We start from the raw sequence: 21,653 nt of genomic DNA, 5'->3' as shown, positions 1-21,653 counted from the left end.
GGTTCAGATGATGTATAAAATACAAATGTATTACAGTTAATTGTGAGTGCACTTTTGCCCGATGAAATCTTTGGGTTCAGAGGACGGTATGTTTTTGCATTGTCCTAAATCGCTTAATACAGTAGAGTCCACAGAGCAAACACACACAAAAAAAAACTGTACTTCTATATCTTCTTTCAGGAGGCTTAGATTATAAATATTGGGATTTATCTACAGTATCATATTCCTATCTGAGAAAATGATCACAGTCTCCCACTGACAGCTGCAGCCTTCAAACTTGAAACAGAGGCAAAAAAAGGTTTAAAGTGTCTACCCACTGGAAAAGCCTCGGGCTAAGCCGACGACAGCGTCAAACAAACAACGGAAATCACGAAGACCTGCGGGGACCTGCTCAGGCTGTAAATGATTTCAGTCTCGGAGGGGGGAGAATCTTGAGGAGAATGACATCCCATTACAACCACATGAACACACACACCAAGCAAAACTGCACAAACCTTTGCATATATATCACCACAACTATTTAAGAACCAGAAAGCAAGAAAAAATTAAAAGAAATCAGCAGTCCAAGCTCAAATTTAGACAAACAACTTCAAATGATAGTGAAATTAGAAATGAAAACACTGAAACATTTAGTGACCTCAAGTAAAAGGCCCCCTGAGGCTTCTATTTACCACCTGTCACTGCTGTTCAGACATTAATAATAGCGTAAGGTAGTTGGGATAATCACACATGATTGTCACAGCTTCTCCGCGTTTTGCTTTTGAAACAGTCTGCTTAGTATTTACTTCTTCAATTACGCTCATAGCAATCAAACCCGTGCCTGTTTTGAAAGGTCAGAACATTTAGACGTGATGTTTCTTTATAATCTGGGGAAAGAAAAAAACGGGGAAGGAAGGAGCGCCGTCTGTCAGAGTGGCTGTCAGATGGCGTTTAGTAATATAATATGATGGAACCTTGCTGTATCTTTAAAGTAGGTCGGTACTGAGTCACAGCATATGGAAGGACAGGACACATTAAACTGACACACTCCATCACGGGTCACACCGGTGGGGTTACTTCAACATGTGTGAGCTGCTGTGATCGTTCACTGCCGATTCGGACGCTCTGGTTGATATATGTTGTCTTTCACCTATAAAACCACACTATTATTTCTCCCCTCGTAGAGAACATGGATGCTTGATTCATATCGGTTGCAGACGGATATAAATTACTAAATATATACTGCAGAGATGGAGATAAAAAACCAATGCCACAAACAGAGGACTGAAATTAGTCTTTTGTAGGCTGAGCAGTTGTAGCGTGGTGCTGCCTGCAAGTTTATTTTGTGAAAGAGAAAATTTGAGCAGTAACTTTCAAAATCCTTGCAGTTAGAGCAGAGCCTGATAAAAAAAGACTCACGGATAAAAATATAAAGACACCAATGCAAGAATATAAGTGGTAAACGGACCAGATTTATCTATAGTGCTTCTGCAATCTTAATAATCACACAAAGGGTTTTGCACTACTACTGGTCACATTCAGTACTTGTTGTACATATGGAGTATTTCTCCAACAAACACACACACACACACACACACACACACACACACACACACACACACAGACACACACACACACACACACACACACACACACACACACACACACACACACACACACACACACACACACACACACACACACACACACACACACACACACACACACACACACACACACACACACACACACACACCTACCTCCTGAGCCAGAGTAGCCTCGATAATACGTTATTTATTGAGGGTATACCACTTTGTTTATATTTTCTAAAGTTCAGGCTTTATCTTAATTATTTTCTAATTGTTGGGTTTCATGGTTTCGTAATCCTCCAAAGGCCACGAGTCTGTTGCGGTTTATTCTCCCCACTAAAGGATAACTGTGTTTGCTTGAGAGAGAGACACTTGACATTCTTGGCAGATTTGTTGGAAGTTGTCGGCTTCTATCAGCACTGACAGCAGTCATCATAAATAGCCCGTATAATTGCACTGCATGTGGTTTGTCTTACCTGCACCTTTCAAAATGTCTCCTTTGTGCTTCAATAATTGGCGTCGATCTGTTTGTGAATTAGTGGATTGAATTACTGCCGCTTATTTGCCTGAGTGCACATATACATAACTTTAATGTCTCTGTCAGCTTCTGCTGTCGGAGTGTCGTCAATCGTCGTTTCTGTACTCTGATAGAGTAAAAGAATCTCACAACAATATTGTACATAAATATCATATAACCTTCTTTAATGCATGCATTTACAATTTCGATTATTTCTGTTTTTCTTTATGTGAAAGAATAATATGTTATACGCACACCCACACACAGATACTTGAGGATGTAAATGTATGCAATTAACTTGACATGCCCATTTAGTCAGGGAGAAGTTCCGCGTTATGGATAAAACGCTTCTTGCAGGAGGTTAGTTGAAAATAATGATATCCCTCTCATATCTGTCAGCTAATTATATAGCTTTCTGTCAGCACCTGGTTATAATGGTTTAAAAGAAAGAGTGGAAACAGGCGGACACAGCAAACCTGACATTGTCCAAAGACTGAATTTTTCACTCAAACCACTGTGTTTCAGCTGCCTCACAGTGCACAGATCAAAGCTGGACTAACAGTTTGGCAGGTTGTATAATTCACAATGAAAGTCTTGTTACTAAAACTGACTGTGATGCAAGTGGAGAGGGGCGATGGATACAGAGAGCAGTGCTACGCTGGACAGTGAGAGACACAGCAGCAGGACCTTTTAGAATTTGTTTGGCCATTAAGAGATTTAAGCTCAACATCGAACAGAGATAGGGATGAAGGAGGTTGAAAAGAGAAGGGAGAGGGCAGATATGGGAAATATGTACTAATCTTCACTGAAAAAATATTTATAAAGGACACTGTAAACCCAATAGACACTATTGATTTTTAACTGTTTTAAACGATGTCTAAATATATGCAGTATACCTGACGAAGGCCAAACAGAAAAGTATGTGAGCTCAAACTGTGTGTACTGGTACTCAGTAGAGTGTGTACCTCTGCCAAGGCCCAACACTCCCCTTAACAGTTTCTTCATAGATATCCAATATTTTTCCATCAAGTTTCATGAATTATCCCCTGAGGGAATGATGGAAATGTGGAAAAATCTCACAATGTTAAAGAAAGTGAAAAAAAAATCCTGGATGCGCACCAAAATGGAATGGGTTCTTCCCTGACCCCTACGGCATCCGTGGTAATCAATTCACTTGTTTAAGTGTAATCTTGCTGACAGAAAAAAACAAAGCAACCAACAAAGCAACACACAGACAGGGAAGATTTCACAGACTTAGTGGAATTAATGAATACAACACAATGTTATGTGTTGCAGCCAAGTGAAGTCTCAGTTTTACACAGCCATTCCTAGGTCAATTTGAAAGTCTGTCAGGTCCTGACCATGTACCTTGAAATAACATGACACTAAGTAACACCACAGTGAAACTCATTTTCCCTTCAACACTGTGTTAATAATAGTGTTCTTACAAAGCTACACAAATACCAAAAGGTCATGTTACAAGAAAAGAAACAGACATATGTTGTACCTTAACAGTCTTGTTAGACAAATACTAATCACAAACCTCTTGATGTTTGAGATTAGATGGAGCCCTGCATGTCAAGGAGAAATGAGTAGGAGGTGTTAACTTGTTAACAATGTGCGACTAAATTAATGCAAATGACTTGCTACAATAGAAAAGTTCCACAGTGAACGCAGGCACAACAGGAAAAATAAGTCTGCTCACCCACATGGTGTAACGTGGCTGGCGTGAACAACTTTAATTGCCTGAACTAAAAAAAATCATGTAAAGGTGTGTGCTCACTGTGTAACAATGTATTTCTTTGTTTGATTTATTTTAATTTGTGCATTGTTAATCTAGCACAAACTGACAGCAGAGTGTGAACATGAGAAAGAAGATTAACATATCCATATAGCAAATACAACTACAGTATTTTCTTTAACCACTGGGTAACGGGCCAGAATAATTAAACACACAAAATATGTGAAACATGAGACCGGCTTGGTTCCCTGTTTATTTCCTGTGGCTCCTGGATTTTTACAGGTCAAAACTGGCTGCTGAGCCAGGTGCTGTATCTGAATGAAATCTATATGGTATCCAGAAGTGTAGTGTCCCCAGTCTAAATGCATCAGCAATTAAAAAAAACGTGAAATCATTAAATGGCTGCACTAAATATAAAATCCTCAGTTCCTGCAGAGCCAGAGATCATATTCTTTTTATTCCATTAGGGCTTATTTATGTGTTCTGAAAATGCAACTTATCCACATCACCTTATTACAGGGGAATCTAAAGTTTTAACACGGCCGAAGCAGACGTCTCACACTGGATATGCTGCTGCTGCTGCTGCTGCTGCTCGACCATCTTAGATTTCTGGTGCAACTAATGTCTCATCCCCCTCAAGCCCACAGATGTTTCAAAGCAAAGACCTCTGACAGCTCGGCCTGTATTCGTTAGTATGAAGACATCGCTCCCATAACTAGCAAGTAGAGGAGCGAGACCATCTTGACCTTGTTTCACATTTAAGTAACAAAATAACTGTGTGTACGTGTTTTCTATGGTACAGAAACATAGCAGCAAAAAACTTGAGGTGGGAACAAGTAATTGCGTGTGCAAAATTATGAACCAAGGTTTAAGACAACAAAACAAAGCATATTTGTAATATTTAGAAACTGTATTGCAACACATAAACCCATTTTTCCTCATTATGTTTTGTAATGCTGAACTTATTTGTAATCTTTATTCTGTTACATATAAGGCAAGTTACTTTCGGGTCTTTTATATTAACAGATGGAGGAGATCCTAGTGTTAGAGTAAAACTAATCAACACCCTTCTCACCTTTGTGTTGTCTAACCAGCCATAACTGACAGGACATGAATTAATTATGGACAAAGACTCTCTCTTTTGTTATTATGAGAAGTTCAAACATGTCTTGGTTAGTTATGAAACTGTGGATGGACAAATTACAATATTGTGGGCATCCACAATCTAGATAATTAATGAGAAACACTGCTTTGACATGGTGAGATAGGGTATTTGGTTTGGGGGAGGTGTGCGCTGTCTGTGTTTTTATGTTTTATATTTACACACACATACAGGGTTTTCATTTATTTTACTGTATACATTACCATTGTGATATATTTAATGTAATTAATTTCCCTAATGCAGATTTTTACTGATTACATTCAAAATGTCTTTGTTCTGGCTGAACACAAAGGGAATATTGTAATTGCTCTTCTGGTGCCTAGCACAGAAATATGACAGTTTGGTGGAGGCAAAAATAATTTTGTGCCAAATAACCGGATAGAGATTTGCAATAACACTGCGCATTCATTTTTATGCTTTCACATTCTGTCTCTCTTCAATACGGGCGTATGTTTATTTATTAATATACTCTTTTAATTGAGTTGGGTGCTGTACTCTATTTAAGATGCCATCTGCTTGGAACCAAGAGTAAGAGTAATTAAAACAAGCTTGCTACTTAACAGAATTCATGAAAAAAAGGAGTGAGCCACTCTCCTTTTATAGTTTTTATCCCTCAGCCAATTACAATCACTCCTCGACAGCATGCAAGTGCAGCATGATGAGGCAGACCAGATAAAGCTTATTTATACAAACATTTAAATTAACACATATCTTCCAAGGAGCCGTCATTACCAATACTTGCCTGCACATTCATATAGGCTTTACAATAAAGCAATATTTACGGTTTGATGGCAGAAAAATAGTTAAATGCTGTGTGATGCTGAGTTCAACATAATAAAACACAATTCAATTCGCAGAAAAATGCAAATCAATAAGGTTCAGCTTTAATAAACAATTGGCTGCCAAACAGACTGCACTCCATCACTTTGGTGAGGCAGTATCTCCTCACTCATGCAGCAATTATAAAAGCTGCACGTGAGGAAATCAACATTTCTACATATACTGGAGACTGATGGAAGGTGGTGAACAGATTTTTTTTATTTGTGGACCTTTGAAAGCCTGACTAGAGCCTGACACTTGAATTTAACACTGCCCTGAGGATTTTGCAGACGGCTGCACCCGATGGGGTTTGTGACAGCGGCCCAGAAACAGGCTACTCACTCAGACACTCGTTGGCGGAGTCCCCAGTGGCCCTGGCCCAGGGTCTGTCCTGGTAGAAGGGGTGACATCTCTGGCAGTCGGCTCCCACTGTGTGATGCTGGCAGGAACAGACCAGGCCACCGTGTTCCCCATCAACGCACTCGCTGGCGTGACCGTTACACTTACATCTTAAGGAAAAAGTAGACAGAGAGTTATGTAAAGGCTGCGAGTTGTTTCCCACACACACACACACACATATTTCTCCCTCTCCCTTTGCTGATTCAACGTATACACACAGAGAATGGAGTAGATGGCTGAGGAGAGGATGACGTAAAAAGGTATTTCCACTGTAAGGAGTTGTCACTTTCTATTATCCTTCATGGGCACAAACATGGCCTGAGATGAGGTGGGGTTTTCACTCCTCTTTGACCACTGCACTATTCATTTGTGCAGCCAGTGCAATAAAATACCACAACGGCCATATCTATTTAAAGCAGCTCTATGACTATCTGTGTGGGCATTAAATATATCATATTTACATAAACATATGTTTTGTGTACAATCCATTTTAAGTAGTTTTTATTGGCTTTATTTGATAGGACACAGAGTTTGGGTGGGGAAAGGGGGGCAAAGAGAATGGGTGATGACATGGAGCAAAGGGGATAGAGGCTGGAATCTAACCGTGCCGCTGCAGATGTGTACAGCCTCATGGGACGGCATGAAGCTCACCTGGTAGAGCTGCCACACCATTAATGTATGTTTTTATACTTTCGATTGTATACATACAAGATACAGAGTATCCGCTAATAGAAAGCCCATATTGTCCCCTGAGCCACGGGGGCAGCTATGCCGCACTGTGTGTGTAGCGTTTCCTTGCAGAGCTGTTGTTGACGAGTGCCTGTGAAAGGGGACGGGGACGCTGAGTGGCAGGTTACGTCAAATTTAGCAAGCTGTCCGGGATCCAGACGTACGCTCGCCTGAGGCTCAGACCCACTTATTTCTGTGCTCGTCGAGATGACAACAGCCTTGTAGCTCAGGATCCACAGATCACATCTCTCTGCCGGAGCAGACTTGAGCTGCTCAGTCATAATTCTAACTGAATTTGTTATGAGGGAGGTGACCTGAACTGTACGGGCAACATATGTGCTGTGCAAAACAGCGATGAGCAATATGCTAGGTCCTCTAATGCACCAGAAGAAAAAGATGCACATACTGCATCTTTTCCATGTATGTGCATGGTCACCACAACAATATTTTTTTATTGAAGTTCAACTTTGGTTGTCCTTCCATTGAAGTTCTGTGAAAATCACATCATCTGTGTGTAGGACAGGTCGAATCGCTGAGGTGTAGCACTGAGGTGTAAAGGCGTGTGTCCACGTACAGAGAGCAGTGGCACAAAGCTAACATGTTGTCATGAGGGTCTCTCCCCCAGGTGTTGTGACATTGATGGGTAATTTGTCATGCTGCTGCCGTGATCCTAACTGTTTATGACAGGTGTCAGATCACGTTTATAGTCTTTCTGAAGGCTTCATCTCAACTATTTAATCTTCCACTTCTTTCTGCAGTACGGAGGTGCAGCCGGGTCCTTGGCACCACGTCCTCTCGCATTACTATGAGTTATAAACTAAAAGAACTGGAAGGAGGTTGGAGAGCTATCTTGGTTTACCCTTCCTCTTGGCAACCTGACAGGGGGAAAGGCGTTTTTTGATCTTTTTTGAAAACAGCTGTCCTTCTAAAGATTATGGTGACAGCTAATTTACACTATCAAATATTTTTTGAAGGAATTGCAATTTTTCCTGAGAATGACATTTATCAACGTCAAAAGGACAACAACATCCTGAATGTATCTGGAAAAGACAGGTATAAAACTGAATGGAAAAAGTCCCAGATAAAAATGTCCCCAATCTTTAGTTTAGGATTTGGGGTTTAGTTTAGCTAAATGTAAAACACGAAATGCGGGACAGCATTTGTGTTTCCTCTTAAGCACATTTTTAAGTGTCTCTTACCTGCCCCCCACAGAGACATCGGAGATGGCATAGAAGTATGAGCGTAACACTTTAGCGTCCTTGAAGAACTCGTCTCCAAAGGTGTTAATCCTGTCCAAAGAGATGAGCAGGTCAGTGGCGGTCACCCATTCCTGGAAAAAAATAAAAGAGAAAGGACCAAGAGAGTGAGCAGGCTGTTAGAAGCACCTTTTGATGTTGTCCACTTAAAAAAAAATATGGAATGAAAGCGAACCAGAGGGGGGCAGTGTATCGGCTAGTGCCACTCTTGGAGACTAAAGGACGCAGACGGTAAGAAGGAACAAGAAGAACAGAAGCTGGGCGTTAGAGAAGAGAGACCAGAGATCCAAAGGGTTTGTGAGACGTCAGCTGAGGGAAGGACATAATAATTTGGAATGGAGAGTTGGTGGATCAAGGAAAGGAGACAGGGGTTATGGTGTAATGGCAGGAGAGCGAGCAGGTGTAATGGTGTGATAATGAGTGTGGTGTGGTAAGTAGAGTGGATGTCAGGAAAACGGCAGAAAAAAGAAGGGATAAATGGCGACAAAAAAACAAAATATGAAAGAAGAAGATTAGAAAAAAGACAACACCACAGCATTGATTCAGTATAATGGATATCACTTGGCAAAGCTCCCTTGCCCGAGATGATTCAAGCTCCTGTTTGAACCCACCGCAAGGGTAAAGACTGGATGAAGAGTGGGAGAAGAAAGTAAAGAGGGATAACGCAAACGGAGGAAAAGCAAACGGGAAGTGCAGTAGTGGGTGGAAGATAAAAGTGAGGCCAGGTAAAGGGAGAAAATGACATGAGGAATCTCTTACCTGTGAAGCAATTTTAAAACAAATAGCTGGAGAGAAACTTTCTGTCAGATTCTTGGCGGGCTTGGGACTCTGAGGCAGGCCTGAAAGAAGCTTGTAATGCCGTACGTTTTTGAAGCTTCTCCCAGAGGAGCCTTTGAAGTGCGGCAATGGGAGAAGGCGATCTAAGCGGACGGGCCTCAGACTAAAAACATGTGTGATGAGTTCATTCATTCATAATTTTCTCAGGAGCCACACTTTGTCTGCGGTAGAGCTTAAGCCTATCAAATAAGACCTGTCAGGTAGGACTGGCTTTTGTCTATATTAGCCAATCCATATATAAATATTGTCATCTCTCGGAAAGTGTTACACCAGCACACCATATACAGCCTTAGCTATAGTATAGACAATGGAATCCGTTACCTAGAGATGATGCATCCAACTGATTTAGATGATCCATTCGTGATAAATGCTAATAACTTACGTGATCCTGTAACTTTTTATCTAGCAAACAAGTACAACTTGGAATTTGTCCAATATTTACCTCGACCAAGGAGGTTATGTTTTCACTCCTGTCCTATTGTTTGCTTGTCAGCAAGACTCTGCAGAAACTACTGAATGGAAAGACTTGATGAAAGGATAGAACATGGGCAAAGGAAGACCCCATGACATGTCAGCGTGGGGAGGCAAATCTAGGACACTTTATTATTTTTTCTTTTATTAAAATTTATATTTCCTTAAATTTGTGAGATTTGCCAGGGAATAATGCAATGATATTGATTGAAAAAGATGTATCTATGGGGGTGTTAAATGGGGTTTGGATCCATATAAAAATCCAGATTTAACCATTTTAAATGTGGTTTATAAGGAGACTGTTGAACCTTGGCAGAGGTACGTGCTCAACTTAGTGTCATGGTGGTTTGGATTGTGAATTGTAAAACTCTATTGTCAGCCTCAGCTGTAATTTTGGTTGAGTGTTAATTAGCAATTGTTGGAATGCTATATATGGTATCAGCCATTGTACGCATGTTGAATAACAAAGTTGGCAATTATTTCAAAGAACTGTAAATAATCAATTTAAATTAAAATTAAAATATCACCTAAAAGAGCTGAGAAACTCTTGATGCTATTTTAGGCTGATTTGAATCAGGCAGCCACCTTGCTTGGGACAGCAAACACATAGTTTTTTGTAAGTTTTTGCAAAGGTTATGGCTGTTAAGCAGGAACCATTTTGACAATGAAATAGTGCATGGAGGGATAGGCTTCCATTATCTGCTAGGTAGCTATGCTTTCTTATGGCATTTATTAATGCTTATGTAGTTAAAAAACACTAAAACAATTTCATAGATTTCTGTACATTTATTTCTATACAGCAGAGAATGGAACAGAAAACTGTGGCTGTCCAGAAAATATGAAGTTGATCAAAAAACAGTTGAATTCACAGTATTTATTGTTAATAGACCAATAAGCACAGAAATAACTGATATACTCAAATGCCCTATCATAATCTGTATGGTCCCTGGTGACCACGGATCAAATGTAATGACATTCGCATTAATTTGTGTCACAACGACAACCGTGTAAAATAATTCTGTTTTACCCTTTATTCGGCAAGTAAGGCATATGGCTTAATTGGTCGATAACAAGAAGAGGATGACACCGCTGAGCCCTCTGAGGCTCTCTTCTCAGGTACACACCATGATCTCTCACTGCTTAAAATAGCTTTAGCAGCAGTGCAGTAAAAGTTTAGAACGGAGTTATCTTGAAAGGAGGTGCTTCTTGGGGTCTTTTTTCCTTTCCCTTTTTCAAGGAGAGGTTCTTGGGATTCCGACCACCTGTGTGGTCTGTGCCTGCGAGAGACATACTGCTGTGGCATCAAGAGGTCACAGCCCCTTATTGGAACATCTGGTGTCAATCTGCTACGCATGTCTTCATGATTAGTTTAACCCTTACATGGACGGTGGCAGAATGGCTACTGGAATTCGGTGCCATCTACAGGTTATGTTTTTCCTTAGAGGTTATAAGAAGAATTTAAAAAAATGGAAAATATATACGAAAATGTGGAAATTTAGATGTAAACAGCTGTTTGAGGATTCTGATATGCAAGGTTGGTAGATGATATGCATTTAAATAAGTGTTTAATACACAAAACATGGTAATTATATAGACAAGGCCTGCATTAGTATGTGGAAATGCTTCAAATAATATATATATTGAAATATATAAAATAAGATTAGATAACTATTAGTTTATCAAATTAAATAACTTCCAAGCAGTTGCGGCCACACGTGTACAGAGCATTGGAATCCATTGTGTTCGCTGTCTTTTAAATAAGTCCCCACTTATGTCGCAGCTGAATGGATCATATTCACTGAATGAAAGAAAACGGACCTTGGAGGCTGTTGGACACTGTTGCGAGGAAGCAAGCAGTGTTATTGAACCTGTCGCAAAATGGTACAAGACATGTCCTAGGTCTTTTTATGGAGAGAAGATTTTTTTCTAACCCTTTTTTTCTTTTACAAGGTAAACTCGTGTCTATCTTTCAACACAAACCTTGCCAGTTTTGCTGCTGTAAGTCATCCCACCTTTTTTTTTCTTTTGAAATTGCCCCTTCACTTTACCTCATATGTACTTTCTTCTCTCTCCCTTTGCCAGCCTTACACTCTCCCTCCGGCTGAAGTGCACTTCAGGATTTCCACACAGTCGTGTGCCTTGGCAGCCCATTCAAACCCATAGAGCTGCTATTTCGTAGTAACCGTAACTACAGAGTTGCAGAATCGAGAGCAGTTGGCTGGTGCGCTGTTGTTCCGGCTCTTGCTAATCGACTTTGCCCCTGCTTGACATGGCTCCAATGGCTAATGGGGTTTGGACCACGGTGAAGGACCCTGATGCACTGCTGTTGCCAGGGAAAACAGATGCTCATTCTTCATTTTGTGTTACACTACCTGGACATGACAAGAGTTTCTCCCGTGGTTTATGAGAGGAGCTGTGCAGTTTGAGATGTGAAGCAAAGTAAATTGAGGGGCAGCAAGTTTGACAAAGTTGAAAAACAAATTATGCTTTAGCCTCCTGGTGAGGAAAAGTGGTCCGAACAAAGAAAGAGAAAGCAGAATAGATTACTCAACAGCTAAATGCTCACTATCCATGCTTCACTTCGACATTTCTACATCTAACAAATCTCTCCTGAAATTCAGTGAGATGAGAATAATCGCTGCCTTCAAAGGGGTCTTGTTTATTGTGTTCACAAATGGAGTCCATATGGATGCCCTCTATGTGCAGTATTCACAACCTCGCATCTCTGAATTGTCTAAAAACGTGTGTGACGTGTTTGCTTGAGACTTTGTCTTTGTTACTCAGTAGTACATATGAGAAAAAGTATAATATTCCCAAAAGCCTCATCATTTTCTTTCTGACATTAGGTCCTTTATATTTCTTACATCACCTTACTCAAATGCTAGCTTGCTAAATTGTTAACCTCTGCCACATCCATGTTGTGGAAGACAATGGAGAAGAGGCCAGTGATGTGGACTGGTTTTATACAGTATAAATTGTGCAACACCCAGTTCACAGCAGGTCGACCTTTTTTCTATGTAAAGTAATAGATATTATTCATGACTGAAGTTTGCCCCTAAAGCACAAAGACTAGCTAACTAAAGACTAAAACGCTGTGGTGAAAGTATGATGAGGTACGACTCCTGTGTGAATAGAGGGGAGACCGACAACACATTGAATGTTAACAAGACATAATTGATGCTGGAATTTCTGTTTAGTTAAACAGCCAATCTCTTTGAGGTTGTACTTGCAGAGCAGCGCTTTGGGCTAAATTCAAACATCCTGACCCCCCACCCCCCTTCTATCCCCTATTTCTGTTCTAACCCAACCAGAGGCAGATGGCTGCCCACCCTGAGTCTCGTTCTGTTTGAGGTTTCTTCCTGTTAAAGAGGAAGTTCCTGTTTCTTTTCTCTACTGTCACTAAACACTTGCTGATTACGAAAACTGTTGGTTTCAACCGTCCTATGTAAAGTGCCTTAAGATGAATGTATGTAGCGGTTTGGTGCTTTATAAAATGAAATCGAATTAAACTGAAATAATTTGGATTCAATGTACAGCGACGTTACCCATTGTAAAACCTGTTGTTGCCATCTGAGTCGGTCCTAAATCATGACCAGATGATGACAGCACTCGATGAAATCTCACAATCACCTTGGTCCTTGGTGTAAGTGGGGGACAAAAGACTACAACAAGATTCTTGGCAACCAATTGAGTAGATGTTGAGACATTTCACCTTGAGCCAAAACCAAAAGTCAAGTGGTCACAAAGATCAATAAGACTCTTGTCTGAATACATTTCAGAGTAATTGACCCAAAAGTTGTAGGGAGATTTTAGTCTGGGCCAAAATAATGGGTTGACAGAATGACATTGATGTCTCTAGAGCCTCGCTGCTAGCTCATGGTTAAGAAATACAAGCAGACATAGCCTTTGAAAAAATAAATAAAGAAGTGAGTTGAATATGCCAAAAGTCAACACTGTTGATTTTGGGCCTGTCCAAGTGGAATGGCTTTATGCAAAGCGTTGGTATTCACAAAGGTGTCTTTTTGGTTTTGATCACAGATAGATTCTGGGACAAACAATTTACAACAAGAGAACTGTGTCTCTACTCGTTTAAGGTCATATTTATTAGTGTTGGATTGGATTAGATCTCCTTTAATGACAAATTATTCATTTGCGTAATAATTAATCTGTTTACCGCTCCTCTTCTTTATTAATTGTCGCTTTTGTGCACTCTTAGGTATTTTGCTTAGCTAGACAAACTTCCTTTATTCCACTTCGGAATGTGATCAAGCCTCAAGTTATTGCACCAATTTATAACAAGTAAAGGGCATAGTGGACATGACCTGCCCTTTTGTTAAATTATTAAATAAATGATTAGCATATACTGATGATCAGAGTGTAAATGCAAGAGTCTCACGCCTCTGTACTAATGAGGGGACATTCTGGACACTGGCGGTGCATCGCTATTGTTTCCAACCGCTCGGCTTTCATGCTTTAACACACTCATAGATGATGAAATGATTTAAATGCATTGTTAGCATTTCAGGATTCTTCCACGCCATTAAAGGAAATACTCTCTTCCATTTATCATAAGAGTATGAGACCATTATCGTATGGAAGAGTTATTAGTTATGCTTGGGAGAACAGTGCTAATTGTGTAAGGAAAAGCAGACATAGTTCCAAATATCACTTACTCCACTGAAAGGAAGCAGTTTCTTAGGGTTAATTAGTAGTCAGCCCATTGCTTATTATTTGTGCAAACCGCAGCAAAAGCTTAATTAACTTTGATTCACGCTCCCTTGGAATTTGGACTCACAATGCTACAATGATGCTGACTTAGGTATCGGCTGAGGCGTTGAGGGTGGCAACGAGCCAGTCCTTCGCCCGAAGACAACCACGGTCTCAGGAGCAAATTGGCAGCTTCACACGTGTACGTCACCTCGCGAACAGCAACGTTCCTGAGGAATCAAGCGGTGTTTTAGAGGTCACCTCTGCTCCGGGCCGTTATAAACCTTCACCCTCACCTTTCAAATCTATCTTGTCTCTCTCTCTCCCCCCGCGTGGCTCCTTCCCCTCTCCCCTCTCCGTCTCACTGTGTTTTCCTGAACTCTGAAGCCTCTGGCTGCGGGCGGTGACAGGAAAGAGAGCCATGTGCCTCATTCCAAAGTTAATAACTTTTTAATATAATTGCTTAAGTTCACTGTGCCCTCAATATATATTTTCCCCCCTTTTACTCATTGTCATTCAATGCTGGAGCTCCAATTTGCCACACAGATTTCTAGAGAGGGAGTGTGTGTGAAAGAGAGAAAGAGAGGGAGGGAGGGAGAGGATGGACTGCTGGCAGGGGAGACAGACAAACTGCTTTAATGGATGGCTGAACAAATTAAATTCGAATTCATACAGCAGCTTTCATCTCCTTCCTGATTATTGAAAAAAAAGAGAGAAAGCTTTACAAACTCGACAACAGACCTCCCTTTGAAGTAAGCCATTACTGCGGTGAGAACATCAAAATGCCACCTTACGAGGTGGCGGTTGTTTATTCACAAATCAAATCATTTACCAATGAAAAAACGACACATAAGATTACTAGTGTAACACAGACCACTTTGTGCAAGTGATTTACAGCACACATGACAGACAGAGGCACCTGCAGATTTAAGTGTCACCCGTTGTCTTTTTTCTTTTTTTTCAGCGCAATTTTGCTTTGACCTCTCAAATATGACAAGGAGATATATTTTAAAAGCAGCGGATGAAGCGTGTGAAGTCTCTATATTGAAACGACGCACTCCTCCGACTGAGGCACAAGCGGCAAATCTGCAAAGGGATTAAAATGCTAATAAAACAGGCAGGATGCAATTCCTGTTTTAAGCCTCATGAAATATGCATAGCTCTGTATGAGCCATTTGCAGAGGAAATGGCACACTGACATGCCACAGAGAGGGAACAGGGATCATGTTATGCTCTGTTAACAATCTGTATGTAAAAGTAGGCTTTTAACCCCTGACACAAATGCCCAATCGTTGCCTCCCAGCAAGGAAAGCCAAACTGAAATGTGAATTCAGAGGATAAAATATTCCTTCTGTGATCCGTTCGCATTATTATCTGTCACCAAAGCAATTTGAAAACATGTGTTTCTTAGAGCGGGGGCATTTTTTTTTTTTATATAATGTACTGCATGTGCAACTAGACATCAAAACTGTCCATTGGTGCTATGTTGACTCTAAAATGCTTTCGTTGTCTATGGTCATCTAGACGGGTCAAAATAAATCCCACACTGACAGTCAGATAGTCTGAATATGTTCGGCTACAGCCTGGTATGTACCTCCAGGCTTGGTATTACTGCATTAGCTGGATCAGTGCTCATAGAAATGTAATATTATTACAGGCAATTGAAAAAAATAAATAAGCAGGAGACAGAGCTTGGGGTGTTTACTCTGATTACATCAACTTTATGAAAAACACATTCCGACCGAGCAATGCTTTTTCCACAAATTCAGAGATTAAAGCATGTTTTATTGATGTGTTTTCATAGAGGAGCATCCCACGATCACTGTTACTACACTGAACATGTTTCGGCTTCTCCACCATTGTGCGAGAGCTCTCGTATCGGTTTGCTTCTTTGAGGAATGAAAAGAGTTCAATCCAAGTCCTCTCACTGCAGGGTATTAGTGTTCTCCAGCTCCTTTACCTCAGTTCCACATGAGGAAAGGTCAGCTCGTAACAATGGCAATGTATGAGCACGTGTCATGTGGCAAGCGTGAGGCATGTGGCGCACTGAAAGTAGAAGAGTCATAAAGATGCTAAAATGTGACATGCAGGCTCCATTTATTACCCTCATCCCATATAAGCCATACAAAAACCTCCCAGTCAGACAATATCAAATGCATATTGCGATATAATCATATTCATACAGACGAGGTTTGGCTTAATGAAGAGGTATGTGAAGATGACTGACTTCTTCAGGGAGTGTGAGTGCTGCCAAAGTGCTATTTAGCTAAATTGCCAGACCCATCTAGAGATGACAGCAGATGTGCATTTGATATGTGGACGAACAGAATGAGATTCAGAAAACTCTTTTGAGACTGAGACATGATTAAAGTATCATGATGTCTTTTCTTGGAGTTATGTTATTCAGAAACCACATTTCACACAAAGGCTTTTGGTGCTTTTAAGATATTAAATCAGCCTCAAAGAGAAAGGATTTCGCTTCTGCATCCTTACCTGCCATAGGATAGAGCACAAAATCAGGAAGCTACAATAGCTCAGCTTTGCCCGTGTCTTACATTGAAAGGTTTTGAATTCTTTTCACAGGAAATAAGTCAGTATGTTCAGTTTTACCTTGCGCCACTGCAGCCACAACATGCCACAGGGACTTGTGCTTGAACCCTTCCAGATCTGCATATACTTTACATTAAGTGACCCTCCAACACAGCTGACAGAGTACAGAATCCATATGTATGCTGCTGATACCGTTCTCCACTACTCAGCAAAAATGACAGACAGATGTCAGCAAGTGCAAGCGCAGGATGTGGACACTGCAGGTTTGTAGTTAATGAAATGTCTAAACCTCAGAAACCCGACTTTATATATGCTCTTTTAACTTTTTAGGAACTTTGAAGCACCAGAGAAGCCTTGACAATTCGTCATGGGATTAACATCTGTGGGCTTCTTGTTTACATGCTCAGGTCGGATCCTTGCCAACAGTGGAAGCTAGATAAAACCATGGTCATTAAACATTTAGTTGCAGGTTTGGATGCAATGCAGCAAAGGTTCACAAGAAAGTCCTCCTCCACACCAGCATCCTCACTGTATACAATCTCCTCCACCTTCCTCAGGATAGAGTGAGACCAGGTTCAGTGAGTGATCAACAGAGATTCTCGTCTGAAGATAAGCCGCAGTGTGCAAACCCTGACAAAGTTCACAGACAGTGGCCTTTACAGATCCCTGCATCAGGCTGCCTCCCACACCTGGACAGATGAAAGCCTGCAGGGGGGGGGGGGGCTTCTACCACCAGCAATAATGGTCACACGTCCGCAAAGAAGGTCTGGAAAGCACCATTTATTAAGTATCGATCTAGTACTGGAATCGGAACAAAACTCCAAATGATACCCTAGTCACCAGGCTTTCCCTTAGGAATTAAAACAGAACATGTATATCATCAATGTTAATCATTAAAAAGATTATTATTATTTGGCATATATAGTATTTACCCGGGAGGATTCCCTGAAAAGCAGCATTTCTATGGGTTCTCCTGGTAAAACAAAGTAAAACTATTCAGCATTTACAGTAAAACGGGAAAGTGCCATGATTTGTGTTGTTTACTGTCTAAAACAAATAGCTCACCATGTTCTTCCCTCCCTTTCCCCCTCTCCTCCATCTGCTTTACACCTTCATCTTATACTCAATAAGTAGTGCTGTTGTGGGAATGATATTTTTGACTACTCCCATCCCCGACCCTTTGTATTGAGTTTCCTGTTTTCCTCTTGTTTTCTGGAGTATTTGTAGCTCAAGCAGGACTATGCCTCAACATTATTTTTATGATTCACTATGTGGGAGAAAAAAAAAGAAAAAAGAATAATGTTCTTTTGCGTTCTACTCGCACTGCTTGTGCATCAAGAGAATGGCTCATGTGTGTTTGTCTTTGTGCGCGATACCCAGCCGCCCCATCACCCTTAAAAATAGAAGGGGGATGAGAGATTTAATGAAAGAAATGGTGAAATTGATCCACCTTTTTATTCTAATGGGAGAACAGATCACAGTCAATTATGGGCCTTCTCATCTTGTTGTTTAAGAGGAAGGCTGGGAGGGAGCAGTAGAGTGAGGGAGAGAGGGTGTTTGGCAGGTCTGTTGAGAGATTTGCCACCCAATCTATGTATTCTTGGCTTATATTGATCCCCCGCAGCTTTATAATCAGTGGGTCGATGACATCCAAAGCATACTGAAATACAGCCAGGAGCGCCATTAGTAGCCTGCTTTTAATGTAACTAAGGCCAGTCACACGTCCATGCACAGACTTTGTGTCTTTACTTGGCCTCACCGTGACAATTAAATGAGACGGTACAATATTCCTGGGAATTTAGGCATGTTTAAAATCGAAAGATCTGCCAATTGATCTGGACGATATCTGGACATTCGGCATTATGAGGCCGCTTTGCACATAAATGATTGAAGGCGTTCATTTAAAACCTTTTTCTTTTACTTCCACCAAGGAGGATATGTTTTAATTGCCCTTTCACTCAGAAAGAAACTACTAAATCTATTTCCTTAGAACTGGGCGGATGGGACATGGGTCGAGGAAGAACCTATTAAATGTTGGTGCAGCTATATAAAGCTATTGATCACTATCTTAAACAAAAAAATCTGGCATATTTAACGGACTGATGTGTGTGTACTACTTGATATTGATCCAAATAAAAACCCGGGTCTAGTAAATTCAAATGTGATTCAATAAGGGGTTTATGTAACGGATTAAAATGTAGTCCTCCAAGGCCCATTTTTCATTTTAAACAGAGCTCTATTTATTGATATTTATATATTTTAAATAAAAAATGTCGAGTGATTACTAAAAGTCTTTGTCTGCACCCTGTGTGAACCATGATTGGATGTCTCTCCAAAAGTTGATGACGTATTCCAAAGTGGTGGCAACAGTGTGACGGCATTTGCCATCTGCAGAACGACTGTGTATTTAAAAATAGACACTATATCAGTGTCATGATCGTTCATGGCATGTTCACACATTAACAAGGTGCTTTTCTATATACGAATTCACTTAACAAGGAATAGATCTTTAGTTAACACCGTCCGTTTAATTAACAGATCAAGACGCATAAAACTCACATGAACAAACAAGTGAACATAAGCAGTGAGATAACTTCGGGTTTAACTCATGTTAAGGTTGATCTCAAACAATACCTTTTTCATTTTTTTTCCTTCCATGATTTGCAACAGGATCCATGTCATTAGAGATTAAGGCAAGTGTCCACCCCGGACTCAATGCTCTTCTTCTTATCACACTATTGACTCAACCTTCTTCTCGCCATGCCTCCCTAACAAAATTTTCTTAATTCCTTAATCCCACATAATCTTTCTGTGGTGAGAAAAAACTGCTCTGTAAACCCAGGGAGTATGTGTTACCGACTACAAAACACTGCTCACTTCTCAAAATTTCCAGCAGAACTCAGGTCGATCCGATACGTTGTGACAAACCAAGACTTCTGCTTGCCATTGTCCCAGCCTGCCAGATTCCACATTTATATAACAGAGAGATACAGGGGACGGAGTGGCACAGTGGCAGAGGGCGAGTGTGAAGGGATTAATCAGAAAGGAACAGTTTAATAATCTCTAAATGGGAGGAAAGCTCCGCGGCTCGAACTTTTCCTGTAAGCACTTTAAAACTGCTCTCCAGCAAAAAGTAAAATGTAGAACTAGCAGAGCAGGAGGTGAAGCAAAGTAATACACACTGAGCGGGAAGAAAAGGGATGAATCAGGGAATAATGGGGTGGATGAGAGAAGATCCAAGTGGAAACTTTCAGAGAGTCTGTGTGTGTGTGTGAGTGGCTATTGCTAAGCCACAGAAATATATTTTTTTCCTTTAATTCACACTTATTTTAATTCACTCCCTTTGTTGTCCTTGCAAGACAGATAGAGCTGAATCTCTGGACTTGAAGCTCAGGAGGCAAATCCAGTCCAGCGTGCAGATTCCTCTTTCACGCGGCTGCATGTCGTCTTACTGACAGCAGCCTGCCACACAATGTGCCCAGCCCATAGCGGCGCCGAAGCTAATCCAATAGTGCACTTTATTTCTATTTTCACACGCTGCAGATGCACGGGGACCTCGCATATAGCAGAGCCGAGGAGGAAATGTCTTTATCCTGCTGCTCAGCGCAGCTTAGCATATGCTTGAGAGCTGATGTGGCTTCACCACTTCTGTCTTCCCTCCATCCTTCCCCTGTTTAAAAATGGGACCGCTCTCGAGGAAGGCTGCCTCGTTCTACTCTGTCGGAGGTTGAAGATATGTCACCCACTCTCAGTGCCGTGCCTGGTGAGTGAGAGGTGTGGGGGGGGGGGGGGGGGGGGTTAAGGCATTTGTGCAGACTGAGATACCATATGTAGCGTCAACGACTTGTCAGCTGCATCACACTGTTTACCCTTTAAAACAATAATTAAAAGGAGCTTTAATAGTGTGATTAACACGATGAGGGTGTCACAACATATATATACTCATCTTTAACAAGCAGTTAGAATCAGCTGACATAGGCTTTATGCCTACAAATATAAAGTAACTGTTTGAAGATTTAACATGATATAACTTCATGTTTTTAATCTTACCTAAATATAGCTGCTTTTATTTACAAATTTTATATATTTATATGGGGGGAATGGATGAGACATTACTGGGAAGCAGCAGCATTGGGGAACAAAACGCCAATTCTCTGCTAGAGTCAGGCTTCAGCAGTTTCCGTTTTCAGAGATTTGAGACACGACGCGTTTCGCAGAGCAGTTTCCGGAGAGAGCTGGGGAGAAATATCGGTGTTTTGACTTTTCTATAGACAAATTGTCTTTAAATTGATTTATAACAGTCTTATTCAATAAACAGGAAATACACTGGGAGGCTGAGCGATGAACATTCTCAAAAAAATTCCCTCATTCTTAGAGTGAAGAAAGATGTATTTTTTTCCTATAGGGCTGGGAGCTGGTTACGGTTATGCAGGCTTGCACTGCAAATCCTCCACACATCCTCCAAAGACATCCTTACTCTTCGTATTTAATGATGTGGAGGAGGACAGCTTCCCTTATGGAGGTGGCGCTCATGCATTTCCCAGACATACCTCTATACTACATGTGAGGAGAAAGGTCAGATAGAGGAAGGTGATATCATTATTATTGTCTTAAAGAGCGTTTAGCTCATGGCAGGACTGGGGCATGACTTTAGAAGGATCAACCATAGTATGTATATATAGATAGATCAACACAACACAAACCTCCCACTGAACTAATGGGAGATTACTGTAACAGATGAAGGTAGGAGTTTTTGTTGTTGCTGGTTGCCCACATCCTGTGGTGGAGGGGAAGATGTGTGACTATGAAATGATGGATACAATTCTGAATGAGGTTTGTTCATCATGTCACTCCATGCTGGGGTCATTTATGTGGGATTTCTTAGACTTGTATTATT

General features: G+C 40.8%; 1 protein-coding gene across 1 annotated transcript in view; it reads right to left on the bottom strand.

The window, feature by feature from the left end:
- lamc3 (laminin, gamma 3) overlaps positions 1–21,653 on the bottom strand; it is a 106,412-nt gene that overhangs the window by 74,133 nt on the left and 10,626 nt on the right. Inside the window, exons 3-4 of the mRNA XM_061077365.1 lie at positions 8,135–8,265; positions 6,150–6,316 (exon numbers count right to left, since the gene is read on the bottom strand). Of these exons, the coding sequence (XP_060933348.1) occupies positions 6,150–6,316; positions 8,135–8,265 (298 nt within the window). The remainder of the gene's footprint in view (positions 1–6,149; positions 6,317–8,134; positions 8,266–21,653) is intronic.

Source organism: Limanda limanda, chromosome 1, assembly GCF_963576545.1.
Source record: "Limanda limanda chromosome 1, fLimLim1.1, whole genome shotgun sequence".
Taxonomy (NCBI): Eukaryota; Metazoa; Chordata; class Actinopteri; order Pleuronectiformes; family Pleuronectidae; genus Limanda; species Limanda limanda.
Note: the sequence above shows the minus strand (reverse complement) of the source record. Positions and strands in the feature narration are given on the sequence as shown.